Raw genomic sequence first — 15,000 nt, 5'->3', positions numbered from 1 at the left:
GCGCTCCTAAACTTTTCTCCGGTGCTCCTAAGATTTTCAGCCGGGAGCACCAGTGCTACTAGCGGAAAACTCAAGTGTGGAGCCCTCAGGCGATCCACCAGCATCAGGGAGAACGGCACCAGGACGTGGAGCCAAACACCGTCTCAGGCCAGCGTCTCGAGCGGAAGCCCAAAGCAGGGTCACCGCGGGGGTCCTGGCGCGGGAGAAAAACCATCCTTCCCAAGTACGAAATGCCGTTTACTGGCGCGGTGACACACTTTTTGGGCAGCGCGGAGCGGCCGGCCGGCGACGTGGGGGCGGGGGGGTGATGTGGGAGGACTTTACAAATTGAATTTCTCTGAGGACGGCAGCTTCTCCAAGTATAATTTAGGCGTAATCTCACTTTGGAGAACACTTTCCTTTCCCGCACAGGATTCCGCCCCGAAAGCGGCGTCGCCTCGGGCCCCCCGCGAGGTTGTAGACGATGTGAGTCGGCGAGTCAGAGACAGGTCGGATGAGCGCGGCGACAAAAGGACGCGGCGAGCACCCATGTGACGGGAGGACCCCCCCGGCTACCGGCGGCCAACAATGGCAGCGATTGTGGCTTCGCCTCACCCCCCTGGGGGGCCGGGGGGCCGGGCGACGGGCTCGTCTGAAAGTTTTCCGGGGCCGCGGCGTTTTGTCGAAAAAAAAAAAAAAAAAAAGAGAGAAACCGGGCGACGATAAAAGCTGGAGGCGCTTCCTGAAGAAGGAGGGACGAGCAAAGCGCCAACGTTCCCACGATCTCCTACTTCCACACCGCCAAGTTAGACGGACAAATGACCGTGAGCCGACGGGACTGGGTGGAGCTGATGGAGTCTCCGCTTGGGAAGAGACCTCTCACAGCAGGACGAGAATACATGCAGAGGAGGGACGCAACAGCTGTCTGTCTGTATGTCTGCCTGTCTGTCTGTCAACCTGCCTTTCAGTCTATCAATCTGTCTGTCCGAATACCTATGTCTGACTGCCTGTCTATTTATCTATCGATCATCCATCCATCATCCATCAATCCATGCATCCATCCATTTCTCATCCATACATCATTTCATCCATCCATCTACAGGCTGCTGGCCACGGTGTAGCCTCTCAGCACCACGGAGCTCCAACATCTGGGCCGCGGGGCCTCAGCGAGGGCACCGGCCGCGCCCTGGCACGCTGAGGCCCACGTCCAGGCCTCCGCGCTCAGGTGGGGGCCCCGGTGGGCCCCCGAGCGGCCCCGGCAGATGGCCGCCGCTCACTCATACTCAACTTTGATGACAAACAACGAGGAAAAAAGACAACAAGCAAACAGACAGCCGGGTTGGCAGTGCAGCCACGGCCGAGGGAGATGAAGCGGCGGGCGGAGAGGCCTGGAGGTGACAGCTTTCGGGTGGTGGAAAGGTCGCCCGTGATTAGCAGCCGCCCATTCAGAGACGGCAAATGGAGTTTGGATTTTCCCAGATTCACCCCCAGCCCCCCCGCCCCACGCGGACGGCATAGCGGTCTGCCACAAACTCATTACGATTTCCAAGCGCGATGATGTGAGCGGAGGGGAGGGAGGGCGCGGCGGGTGAGGCGGGTGAGGTGGGTGAGGCGGGTGAGGCGGGGAGGCTGAGGACATAATTAGTTTTTCTCACTGCGGGAGACGTTGTACTGATGAGACAATGAGCGAGGGAGGAAGGGAAGCCGGAGCTGTCAATCTGCCGCTATTCTTTCATCTCGCCCAAGGCCCCCCACCCGCGCCGGTTCGGGGGAGGAAGCACCGAAGCCAAAACGCGCACCACTCTGCTCCACCACCGGGCGCTTCGGGGGAAGGGTGGAGGAGGTGGTACAAGTTGTTGTGGAGTGAGAAGGCGGGAGGGGTCGGCAGAGGGGGGAAGGACGGCTCCAGAGGAAGAGTCACCAACACGTTCAATGTTATTACAGCTTCACGGTTCAGTCCAGTGTTCTACATCAATGTGTTGACATTTCATTCATAATGATCACAGAGTTTTCCCTCCGTCTGAAAAGTTGTCATCAAACACCTGCCTTTTAATTCGGTGCGATACAAAAAATATTCAAGTCAGAAATTCAACATTTCAATTCATTCGTGCAATTCAACGGTGCTGTTGGGCTGAAGCTGGGATCGGTCGCATCGTTTCCGAACAAACGATCAATATTACAATTTTCATTGCGATGCCGAAATTAAAACCTTCAGAACCGGACCGTACCGGGGTGGTGTCGGTTTTTCTGCCTTTTTTACTCCTTTTATTCGTAACTCGGCTCTACGGACAGACACAACAGAGAGGGACAGACACAAAAGAACGACCCGAACGACAACGACAAGCTGAACTACACCGAACTACACCGCCACCGGACCCCGGATCCATCCATCAGCCGCCTGGCGCTGCCGCTTTGTTTTCCCTCTGACAGGACGGACTGATTATCACTCTCTCCCTCTGCAGCTGAAACCTTCCCTCCAACACGTCGGGAGGGACGAGGCCGTGAAGAGGAGTCTGAGGTGAAGCAACCGTCCCCGGATCCTCCCGTAGCCGCCCGGGTTTCCAGGACTCACATTGACCTTGGTAGAGCGCCGTCATCTGCTACCTGACGCAGCAGCGGCAGGGAAGCCAAAGCCCCCATCATCCCACAGCGTTACCCAGGCCACGCCCCGCTACGCAGGCCACGCCCCACTATGCAGGCCCCCCCCCCCGCAGGCCACACCCCGCAGGCCACACCCCGCAGGCCACACCCCGCAGGCCACGCCCCGCAGGCCATGCCGCACTATGCAGGCCACTATGCAGGCCACGCCCCGCTACGCAGGCCACGGCCCACTATGCAGGCCACACCCCGCAGGCCACGCCCCGCAGGCCATGCCGCACTATGCAGGCCACTATGCAGGCCACGCCCCGCTACGCAGGCCACGGCCCACTATGCAGGCCACCCCCCGCAGGCCACGCCCCACAGGCCATGCCGCACTATGCAGGCCACTACACAGGCCAAACCCCACTACACAGGCCACGCCCCCCTACACAGGCCACGCCCCGCAGGACACGCCCTACAGGCCATGCCCCACTACGCAGGCCACCCCCCCACTATGCAGGCCACACCCTGCCGGCCACGCCCCACTGTGCAGGCTACGCCCCGCTACACAGGTCACACACCCCAAGCCACGCCCCACAGGCCACGCCCCGAGTCTTTTCAACGCAGAAATAAACCTTTTGGGAAATGACTGAAGGTGTTACACGCTACAAATCCACAGCAGATGGAAATATCAGATATATAATAATAATATAAATAATACATGGATGGAGAGATTCATGATACCAGCATATATGTACTGTGACCGCACTCCTGCTACTTAACTTCGATATAGCACCACCTATATGTGTATATGTGTATATATACACATATACACTATATACTGTACACTAATATATACACTATTTACATGATATACATTACTATATACACAATATACACTACATACACTGTATTCACTACTATTTACACAATATACACTATATACACGACATACACTTCTATATACACTACTATTTGCACTATACATTACTATAAACATTATATACACTATATACAGTACTATTTACACAATATAAATGATATACCCTACTATATACACTATATACATTATAAACACTATTATATACACTATATACACTACTATATACATGATATATACTATTACATACACTTCTATATACACTATATACACAATATATACTATTATATACACTATATACACTATTTACACTATGTATATATATATATATATATATATATATACACTGTATATATTTTTTTCTCGGCCTGTTCTGTCAACCTCTGCTGCTGCGTCACCTGACTGACCTGGGATCAGTTAAGTGTGTATATCGTATATTATCACATCTTATCTCATTTCATCTGTATTTCCATTCGGTGGGAGCGTCAGCGCCAAACACCTTCATGTGTCCGTCCAGTTTGGGGGGAGGTGCAGGGGCTCATCACCGTGTGGCTCTATTACCCAGCGGGCGGCGTTTTAACTCCTTCTGCCGGAAATGAAACACTCCAGCCGTTCCCAAAAGCACGACCCGTGACATGGCCGAGCATGTGTTCCATATAAAGAGAGAGAGAGAGGGAGGGAGGGCGAGGCACAGGTGCATGCTGACGGTGCACGACAGCCAGAGAGAGAGAGAGAGAGAGAGAGAGGGAGAGAGAGGGAGAGAGAGAGAGGGAGAGAGAGAGAGAGAGAGGGAGAGAGGAAGAGAGAGAGAGAGAGAGAGAGGGAGAGAGAGGGAGAGAGAGGGAGAGAGGGAGAGAGAGAGAGAGAGAGAGAGAGAGGGAGAGAGAGAGAGGGAGAGAGAGAGAGAGAGAGGGAGAGAGGAAGAGAGAGAGAGAGAGAGAGAGGGAGAGAGAGGGAGAGAGAGGGAGAGAGGGAGAGAGAGAGAGAGAGAGAGAGAGAGAGAGGGAGAGAGGAAGAGAGAGAGAGAGAGAGAGAGGGAGAGAGAGGGAGAGAGGGAGAGAGAGAGAGAGAGAGGGAGAGAGAGAGAGAGAGAGGGAGAGAGAGGGAGAGAGGAAGAGAGAGAGAGAGTATTTTGGTGTGCACTGACCCCTTGGGCGTGTCAGCATTCCAGCCTCTCCGCACGTCCTCCGCCAAACAGACACGGCAATTTTTTTTTTTGTTTTTTGTTTTTGTTTTATCAATGAAATCATCAATGATAACTTTGTTTGGGCGGCGGCATAACGAGTGTCTGTTGAACCGGTCTCACCCCCGAAGCTCTTTAAGAAAATCACAATCGTTCAAAGGATGGATTATGCAAAAGCCGAGCGCGATCCCTGGCCACAATGGAGGCTTTTGTTTGCCCCAAAACCTGAGCAGAGCGTGCGCTGCCAGCTCTTATCTGCTTTGCTGCCCTCTCTGCCTGTCTCTCTCTCTCTCTCTCTCTCTCCATGTCTCTCTCTCTCCCTGTCCCTCTCTCTCTCTCTTACTCCCTCTCTCCCTCCCTCTCTCCCTCTCTCTCTCCCCGTCTCTCTCTCTGTCCCTCGATTTTCTTTTTTTTTTCCTTGTTTTAATCAGCGCTCAATATATTTCCATCACTTGTTCTTTGTTTCCCGGGTTCACGCCTCTATTTACCCACCGCTCCGTCCGACGCCCGTCCCAATTAGAGACATTAATAAGTGTCCGAGCAGGAAGACGGAATAAATTAGGCTCCATTTTCGTCGACTGTGACATTTCTCATCAGAAGCGTCCCCCCTCCCCCTCCCGAAACCCCCGCGGTGTGTAATTTGACTGGGCTCATGAGCAGCAGCCTCGTTGCCCCGCCCTGACACCTGGAAAGGATGGAGCCTCATTGCTCAACCTGCCGCTCCCTCTCGTCTCATGTTCTCATATTTATGTGGCCGCCGTCGCCGCCGCCACAGGGGGCGGGAGACGAGGGGCGGGGGGCTAAGCGGACGAGGTGGCTTTTTGGGGATCATCTGCACCGAGGGTTTCGTCGGAATCGGATCGCCACCGCGACGGGTTTGGATTCGAAGACTCAGCATCCGTTATTTGTGAGGTTCCGTCACGGATGAGTACGGTGCAGTGAGATGGACAGAAGTTACGCAAAGGACAGTGGGAAGATCAGTGAAAAAATAGATAATATAATATATATAATTTAAAAAAATATATATTGATATTAATACAAAGGAAATATATATATTTAATATATTAAGAAATAAAGAAATATATATATAATTTTTTATATATATATGTGTGTGTGTACACATATGCTGCGACTCAGCTGGACGCAGCCCTCATTCCTCAGAATGGCGTGTGAACATGTTCTACAGCTTACAAAACGAGCCGGTCCTCTCGAACCGCTGAGGTGTGATCAGCGGTTTTGGAAGTCTGCAAAGGGCCGAGCGAGGTGCTGGAGGTAAACATCAGCGTGTTGCTTCAGACTGAATAATTGAACAGGGCTCTGCGCTGCAGGCGAGAAGAGAGCAGGAAAACACATCATCATCATCCCGCTGCATCAAGACATCTATCCGTCCCCCTGTCTATCTCTCTATCCTTCTATCCAACTACCTGTCAGTCTGTCTGTCTGTCTGCCTGTCTGTCCAGCTATCTATCAGTATTTGGTGAGTGAGCGAGAGACTGTGTCATGTTGGGAAGTGGCCGAGTGACACACACACACACACACACACACACACACACACACACACACACACACACACACACACACACACACACACACACACACACACACACACACGTTTCCTTTTAAGAGCAATGGCCACATTTTCCCACTAAACACAACAACAAGGTGGAAATACTCCCAAAAAAGAGAATAACAAGCAGCAGATATCCATATGGGGAGTTGTATTATTTTACTATCACTATAAATATTATCATATTATTATTATAATTCTTATTACTACTATTATTAATATTTTTATTATTATCATTATTATTATTATTATTATAAACATTATTATGATTTTGCTGATGTGTTTCTCACTTTGAGGGGATTATTATTTTGAATCAACTCACTGGAACTGTGCACGTGTCTGTGCACGTGAGCGAGATTTCCATGTGATTATCTGGAAAAATATTATTAATGTGAGTGAGAAGGTAATTATTTCATGCTCATACCGTCTGAGCCTCTGTGTGTGTGTGTGTGTGTGTGTGTGTGTGTGTGTGTGTGTGTGTTTCTGCATCTGGGTTTCGTGTGATTGTATGGATGCCACATGTCTGTTTTCCTATGTGTGTGTGTGCTTACGTGTGTGTGTGTGTGTGTGTGTGTGTGTGTGTTTCTGCATCTGGGTTTCGTGTGATTGTATGGATGCCACATGTCTGTTTTCCTATGTGTGTGTGTGCTTACGTGTGTGTGTGTGTGTGTGTGTGCAGTGCATGAATTTTTCTGTGCTTGTATAGTTGCCACATGTTGGTTTTCCTGTGTGTGTGTGTGTGTGTGTGTGTGTGTGGTGTGTGTGTGTGTGTGTGTGTGTGGTGTGTGGGGGCCAGGGCTCTGTACGCCCTTTAGAAGCCTAAAAGCCTGCATATGTGTGTCTTTCCGTGTGCGTGAGCATGTGTCTGTGTTTGTGCCTGTAGTCACGCATGCGGGCATCTGTGTGTGTGTGTGTGTGTGTGTGTGTGTGCGTGTGTGTGTGTTGCTCCAATAGTTTGCATGCAGGCCTGTGGTCGGGTGTGTGTGTGTGTGTGTGTGTGTGCGCGTGTGTGTGTGCGCAGAGTGTTTTGGGGCCGTGCAGCCTGTTGCTCGGAGCCACTGGGATGGGAAGCGACTAGAGGGGAAAGTGGAAACCAGACTCCCGGCGCGGGGGCCCGGTGGAGCGCGGCGGCTCAGGGAGGGTTTGGGGGGCAATAAAAGGATCCTGAAACAGGATCCCGGGGCCAGATTAATTACCAAGATAGTCAGACGATAATGCCATTTAAATGGGAAAGTAATTAAAGTTCACCTTCCATGAAAATTATTCATTGCTGACGGATCGGGTGGCGGCCGGAGCGGGCGGCGTTCTGCAGGAAGCGACGGGTTAAGTGGTCCGAGGCTTCGCCGCGAGGCCGCCGCCGCTGCCGCCGCCGCTGCCGCCGCCGCCGCCGCCGCCGCCGCCTCTTTCACTGCAGCTGTTGATTCTCAGTGTGTGTGTGTGTGTGTGTGCGTGCGCGTGTGTGTGTGTGTGCGTGCGCGTGTGTGTGTGTGTGTGTAGCCAGAAGGAAAGGAAAGTGTGTGGAGAGGGAGGGGCGGAGGGCGGGGTGTGGGGTCCCAGGTAACGCTAAACCCGGGGCCAAATGCTACAAAGACGGATCTGCTTAACTGGAAAATTGCGCTGCCTGGCACTGGTGGAGGTGGAGGCGGGGGTTCTTGGAATCAATCGGGCCATTCTGTTGGGGGCCCGCCATGACAGATTAGGACACAAAGGCGACGGATCAATGCTGGTATTGTTCCCCAAAGTGTTACTTTCACAAATGTATCGGCCCCGATCCATTTGGCGGCGATAACGTGTCCGTGGAGCGGACGCATGGATTACCAGGAGTCACTTTACACACACGGACCAAGAAGTGTCCTCAAGGGTGGCTTTACCTGTCTGTCTGTCTGTCTGCCTGCCTGTCTGCCTGCCTGTCTGTCTGTCTGTCTGCCTGTCTGTCTGCCTGCCTGTCTCTCTCTCCACTGGCCTGCATGTTTTGGGAATAATCGAACGATTTCAACCTGACTTTAACTGCACTGCAGACGGTAAAACTGACACCAATAACCAAACAGGCAGCGGCAGAATCTATATATCCATCCGTCCGTCTCCCTATCTATCTGTCTCTCTCTCTATCTATCTGTCTCTCTCTCTATCTATCTGTCTGTCCATCTGGAAATGAGGAATAACCGACTGACAATCTATTTCATGAAAGCACCTTCCTTGCTGTTTTCCTGCCTGGTTCCTGACAGAAGCAGCAAAGCAGAGCTGACCGAGGGGGAGTGAAGGACTGAGGAAGAAAGGGAGTGGAGGAGCGGAGGAGCGGAGGGGCGGAGGGGCAGAGGGGCAGAGGGGCGGAGGGGCAGAGGGGCGGAGGGGCAGAGGGGCGGAGGGGCGGAGGGGAGGATCTCTCCCTCCTCGCGGGGCGCGGCGTGGCCAGGCCTCGCAGATCAAAGTGAGATGCTCGGCGTTCGCTCTTTGCCTGAACTCATCACTCGTCCCTCTGAGCGGAGCGCGGTGCGGGGGAGCCGCCCGTCGTTCCCTTTGAATCGTTAAGTGGGTTTGTACGTGAGGGGACGGCACCTCCTCCTCCACCTCCTCCTCCTCCGCCGCCGCCCCCGGCTCCTCCTACACAGTCCATGGAGTGGGCGGGGCAGAAGAGGCCCACCCGCGCGTGACGCGTCTGAAAACAAGCAGACGGGGCAGCTCCTCTTCAGCCCTCTCCTTTAAAACCTCCTGACGCCGTCGTCATGTGTCGCTCTGAACCTCCGAAGCCCGCGGGGCCACGCGGGGCCCGCTCCCTTTGCCCCGAGGCGTCGCTCCCGCCCGCGCTCCCGTCCTCCCGTCCAAACAGCCGAGTCAGTGCCCCGTTCGCCCCGTGACAGATCACAAGTCTGTGAACGCTCCGCAGCGAGGCTCCACCCCACGCCCCCGTCCCTGCGCTCCTCCCCGCTCGGCCCTGATTTATGTGCCGGCGGGGCCCCCGCGGCGCTGCCGCTCCGCCTGGTGCTCCCCGCTGCGTAGGGCCTTGTATTTCCCTCAACACTAAAGATGGAGGTGGAGCACTTTGCTTTGGTGATGGTGGGTGTGGCTGCTCATTCCTGACTTACAGTACAGTACATCAAGGTGAAAATCAGTAGAGAATCAACAACGCAGATCCTTCCATTGTTGACACCACCCTAGGCAGCGACGCCTTATCCATGGTGACGGAGGAGTCTAGTCTCTCTCTCTCTCTCTCTCTCTCTCTCTCTCTCTCTCTCATATTATGGGGTGGATGCCTCTGGCTCTCCCTGTCTCTCCTGCAGGATAAACCTCCACTCCACCGATCCAGAGCCCAACGTGCACACATTATGCGGACACTTAGAGTCCAATTTGCGTGCCCTTTCTCCCGGAGAGAGGGACGGACGCAAACTCTCACTCCGATTAATATTAACCCGATTCCACGGAGGGGGAACAAAGGGCCGTGTTTACCAGTCGAGTTCTCGGGGGTGAGTCGGGGGCCCTCGCAGGACTCCTCCGCCGGTGCACAATAGGGCGCTGATTGAAACGCACCACCTTCCCCGGCGTCATCAAGTAGATGAATTTCCTTTTTTCCGCCGGGCGGACGGAGGAGGGAGGGCGTCGCCGAAGCCGGAGAAATCAGGCTTTGCAAACTCTCGCGCTCCACTTCAACTCATTTAAGGCGAAGCCGAGAGGTAATTAGGTGTCTGGGAACAATAAGCAGTCAGCACCTTGCGCCGCTCCCAGCCTCACTCCAGACGTTTTGTTTTGGAGTAATTAGGGAAGGTGTGAATTCCTCATCAGATGGATCACCATCTGTATTCACACGCCCAACACACCCCCCCCCCCATCCCCTCCATCCTCCGCTGCCGTGTACCTGCTGATAACCATGCAGGAGCAGGGAGATATGGATGGAGCGTAGGAACGGAGGAGCTTAAGGTGAGTGTTTGGAAAATGCTATATGCTAAGCTAAGTGTTTCTCCTACAGAAGAGACATTCCTGTTGAAGATCACACCCTGAAGGCAGCCAACACAGAACGCTGATGGAAAGATCAGGGGTCCTGCATGGGGGTGCTATTGGGGGACATATTGGGCATCCTATTTGGGGTCAAATTGAGGGTCTATTGGGGGACCTATTGGGTGTCCTATTGGGGGTCCAACTGAGGGTCAATTGGGGGTCAAAATAAGGGTCTATTGGGGGACCTGTTGGGCGCCTATTGGGGGTCCAATTGAGGGCCTATTGGAGGACCTGATGATGTCTAATTGGGGGACATATTGGGCATCCTATTTGGGGTCCAATCTAAGGTCTATTGGGGGACCTATTGGGCGTCCTATTGGGGGTCCAATTGAGGATCTATTAGAGGACCCTTTAAGCGTCCTATTTTGGGTCCAATCTAACTTCTATTGGGGGACGTATTGGGCGTCCAATTTGGGTCCAGTCAGGGGCCTATTGCTGGAACTATTGGATGTCCAACCTTGGGGGTCCCACCTTGCGCCGCTCCCAGCCTCACTCCAGACGTTTTGTTTTGGAGTAATTAGGGAAGGTGTGAATTCCTCATCAGATGGATCACCATCTGTATTCACACGCCCTACACCCCCCCACCCCCATCCCCTCCATCCTCCGCTGCCGTGTACCTGCTGATTACCATGCAGGAGCAGGGAGATATGGATGGAGCGTAGGAACGGAGGAGAAGGTCCCTCGGTCTGTTTTATTTTATTTTTTATTTTTTAACAAGACTCGGGTCGTTTACCCCCCCCCCCCCCGCCTCCCTCCCCGGCAAAGGTTAATCAATTCTGAACTGGAAGCAGAGGAGGGTCTAATAACACCGTCCTTCTCTAACGAGCGGCCCCGTGCGCCTGCCCAGGAAAAGGGCCCCGTTGCTTGAGGAAAGTTCTGATGTTCCAATTACGGGGCGGCGCCCAAGCATGGCCCCTGAGCACGGCCCCCAGGCACGGCCCCCGGCGGCCGAGCGCAGGCGGAGGAGGTCCAGCGACTCGAGGTCCACCGAGCCTCGCCCACCCCCCACCCCCATTGGCGTGGAGCCAATTTCTGCCGCGCACGCTTAAGCAAGACGCACGTCATGGAGGCCCCGTGTCCAACCGCCAAGCACCAGCCGTTCATTGGAACAAATTCATCATAGTTACGATCAAACGGCAACTCGTAGAGCAGCGTTTACAAGCTCATCTCTGCCCGGTCACTGGTGATGTAACGGAACCTGGTTGGTCCACGATGCTTCATTTTGAATCTATTTTCATGAAATTTAGTTTGTTATAAACGTGAAAGTTTTACATAATTACTGGAATTAAATTCAGTTACTGGGGGTGAATCTAATCATTTATTTTTATTCACTTCCATGTTTAAAGGAAGAAGGTGTCATGTCTGCCTCATGTTGTACACACAGCGAACAGCTGAGTATTGAATATTTAATGTATCTTAATGTTTTATTTAAACATTGGACATCTTGTTTTCATTTAAGACCATGCGCAAAAGTTCCTTGCTTATAGTTATATTTGTCTTTTCTTTTTTTGCCAAAAAAACAATCCGATCCATGACTCTAAACCGCGAAGCGATCCGTGAGTTCTGTGATCCGTGGCACCGCGACCGGTCACACTTTGCACAGTGGAACGATCCCACGCCACTAAATCACCGTCATGTTAAACAGCAACACGCCAGAGGCGTTCAGAGCTGTGCTCATTATCGCCATGGATACGAGGAGCGACGCAAGACTCGCCGATAACTAATTGGCAGCAAACGAATCTGAAAAACAAAATGAAAGGACTGACACCCCCCCCGTGCCAGGTGAAGTGAAGCTTGTTGTGTTGTCAGCAATTTTGATCTTGAAACACGAGAGCTTAATTTATTCATTTTGAGTGGAGTTTGAAACATTTTCTCTTCCTTAACCTCATCCCATTCTCACAGTGCACCTGGAGAGGCACAGTGGCTGCAAAACGCTGCGTTCAAGCACCTCGCCAGTGCCTCGCCAGCGCCTCACCAGCGCCTCACCAGCGCCTCGCCAGTACACGCCGCCCTGTTTCCCAACAGATGAGGGCTTAATATTCCGCGCTGTTAGCGGAGTAATTGTCTGCTGTCAGCGTGCCACGTGTAATTACCAGTGACTCTGGAAGAGCCGGTGTTAATTGTTTGTCTCTTGGCGTTTCATCTCTCTTTCCTGGAGGCCGCCGCCCGCCGCCCGCCGCCCGCCGCCGTGTCCTTGGCCGGCCGAGGCCCTCGGCGCTTCCCAGCGAGCGTCCCTGTCACGGAGCGAGCCACTGGGCATACATCATCCCCACGCTGCATCCCTCTCATCTCTCTCTCGCCCCCTCTCCCTCCCCCTCTCTCCCACTCTCTCTCCACACACCCCTCTCCTCCGCTGCTGAAACTCTTTATTTCAACCTTTGCAGCTTTTCCCTCAACACGTTAAACAGATAAATGACTGAGCCTCTCGATGCCAAATTCTAAAATATCATCTAAACCCTGGAACCCTTTTCCAGTCGGGGCCAAATGACTAATTACATATAATTACACACACACACACACACACACGCACATATATATATATATAAAATGGTATAAAATGGTTTTCGAAAGCCTTGTCTCATCCATATATTTTGCGACTTAATAAATAAATAAACAAATAAATAAATTGATTAATTAATTAATTAATTAATACAACATCAGATTTGGGAAACAGATTTGGGACCGTAAAAGGTCAGGGTCGGTTTATATGATATAAAGCTTTTTTTTATCATGATATTGTAAATTCTATATTTTTTTATTACAGTTGTGTCCAAATATTTCAGCTATGATTGAGTTTTGAATGAAAAAATAAATTGTTCTGGTATCAAACTTTTACTGGTATCAAAACCATTTTACTGCGATGTGCTGAACCTCAGATTTCAGGTTATTTCACGTTCACGATTATGAAAAGACCCAGATTACCGTGGTATGTCTACACCGGTCATAATTCCCTGCCTCTCTCCCAGACCTTTAAGTCCTTCTGGACCTTCCGGACATTCCAGGCCTTCCAGGCCTTCCAGACCATCTGGACCTTCCAGTCCTTCTAGATCTTCCCGACCTCCAGACCTTCCGGACCTTCCGGACCTTCCAGGCCTACCTGGACACGAGCGTCAAACCTTCTCCCAAAGAAGCCCATGCGAACACAAGCCAGTCGGCAGTTCTGCGATGAATTCCAATGACCGCACCGACGTGCCAGTCAAACAAAAGGTTACTGGAAGTAACCGCTTGGGGGACGGGTCGTCATGGCAACCGCGAGAGGGGGGTCGTTATCGGCCGCCACCGAGACTTAAAGAGGTAAAACATTCACCTAATGTCCCATCGCTCTCTGGGGAGCAACCCGGGCTTTAATGACCCCAGTCATTAGAGAAGCTCCTTTTGGGCCGTGGCTGTCTCACGGACCTTCGAGCATGAAAGAGGAGTCGTGTTTGAAAAGATCCATAGAAATAATTACTTTAAAATAAAATGGGTTTGTCACCACAAAATAGAGGCTTTTAATTATAGTTTGTTTCCCCGCTCTCCCGGGAACCCAGGAGCCCTGCACGCTGGCTCCTAAGGTTCAGCGGTGAGCCTGGATCACCACTGAGCTACAGTAATAACGTTAGTCACCGTAGCGCTGATTTACTCATGTAATGAATATGGGTAATATGCAACCGGGAAATGTTATGGATCAAATCAAACCGGTCATTAGGGCTAATGGGCATCATTAAAGTAATCCGCAAGTGATCGGGGTCCTTTTTCTTTTTTATCTTTTGATTAAACCGTAAACCCAAATTATAATTGCGACAATCTGAGATTGAAAGTGAAATTCTGCACCAAAATGCCATGAAGCAAACAGCGTTAGAGATATTCAAAGTCAAGGGTTTGTTTGTACGTAGTTCTATCTGAACATTTACAATCATATGGTATGGGCACATAGAAAATGCTATAAGCTAAGTATTTAAATCACGAAAAAAACAACCAGCCTTCTACAGAACAGACATACCTATTGACTATCACACACTAAAGGCAGCGAACACACACTGCTCATGGAAAGATCAGAAAACCTGCATGGGGGAGCCATTGGGGGACCTATTAAGGGGTCTATTGGGGGACCTATTGGCCGTCCAATCAAGGGTACTATTGGGGGACCTATTGGGTGTCGGAATAGGCGTCCTATTGGGGGTCTTATTTGGGAGGGTTCTACAATCCCATTGGACAGAAGCAGAGCCCAAACTTATCAAACATGGCGGCTCCTTACCTGCTTGGCCTGTAGCGATGCTGACGGCGGCGAACAGCCTCTGCGTGCGGCTCATGTCTGACACGCCGTTGACCGCCTCCACCTCGAAGGTGTAGTTGGCGTGGGCCAGGAGGTCCACGACGGTGACGTAGGTATCGGCTAATCCCGCCTGCTGGGGGACGTAGCCCACGTTGCCCCCACACGGCACGCACTCCTCGGGCTCCCAGCTGCAGCGCCGGCATATAATCCTGTAGGTGACGTCGTTGCGGCCGCCGGTGTCGGCCGGCGGGCTCCACTCCAGGCTGACGGTGGTCTGGTTGATGTTGTAGACCAGGTTCTGCGGCGCCGAGGGAGGTCCTGTCAGGGACGGGACAAGGACAGGGAGGCAGAGTTAAATAAACCCGGTGAATAACTCGCGGAAAGTGACAGGCGAGGCGGGCGGGGGCGAGCGCATCGACTGGATCAGGCACTCTCGCCGCTGTCTGGGAAAGAAGAAAAAGCAGAAGTAGGAGTAGAAGAAGAGGAGCCGGCGCTGAGGGACGAGCCTGCGCCCGGAGCCAAACGCTGACACTCAATTATAATAGAATTCAGAACTCAGAGGCAGA

General features: G+C 52.2%; 1 protein-coding gene across 4 annotated transcripts in view; it reads right to left on the bottom strand.

Moving 5' to 3' along the window:
* Positions 1–15,000, bottom strand: part of epha7 (eph receptor A7) — a gene marked incomplete at its 3' end in the record, with an annotated part of 90,009 nt that overhangs the window by 41,090 nt on the left and 33,919 nt on the right. For all 4 annotated transcript variants that reach the window (XM_080024314.1, XM_080024313.1, XM_080024315.1 and 1 more), the window contains exon 5: positions 14,417–14,752. In XM_080024314.1, the coding sequence (XP_079880440.1) occupies positions 14,417–14,752 (336 nt within the window). The remainder of the gene's footprint in view (positions 1–14,416; positions 14,753–15,000) is intronic.

This window comes from Zeus faber (genome assembly GCF_960531495.2).
Source record: "Zeus faber genome assembly, chromosome: 2".
Taxonomy (NCBI): domain Eukaryota; kingdom Metazoa; phylum Chordata; class Actinopteri; order Zeiformes; family Zeidae; genus Zeus; species Zeus faber.
Note: the sequence above shows the minus strand (reverse complement) of the source record. Positions and strands in the feature narration are given on the sequence as shown.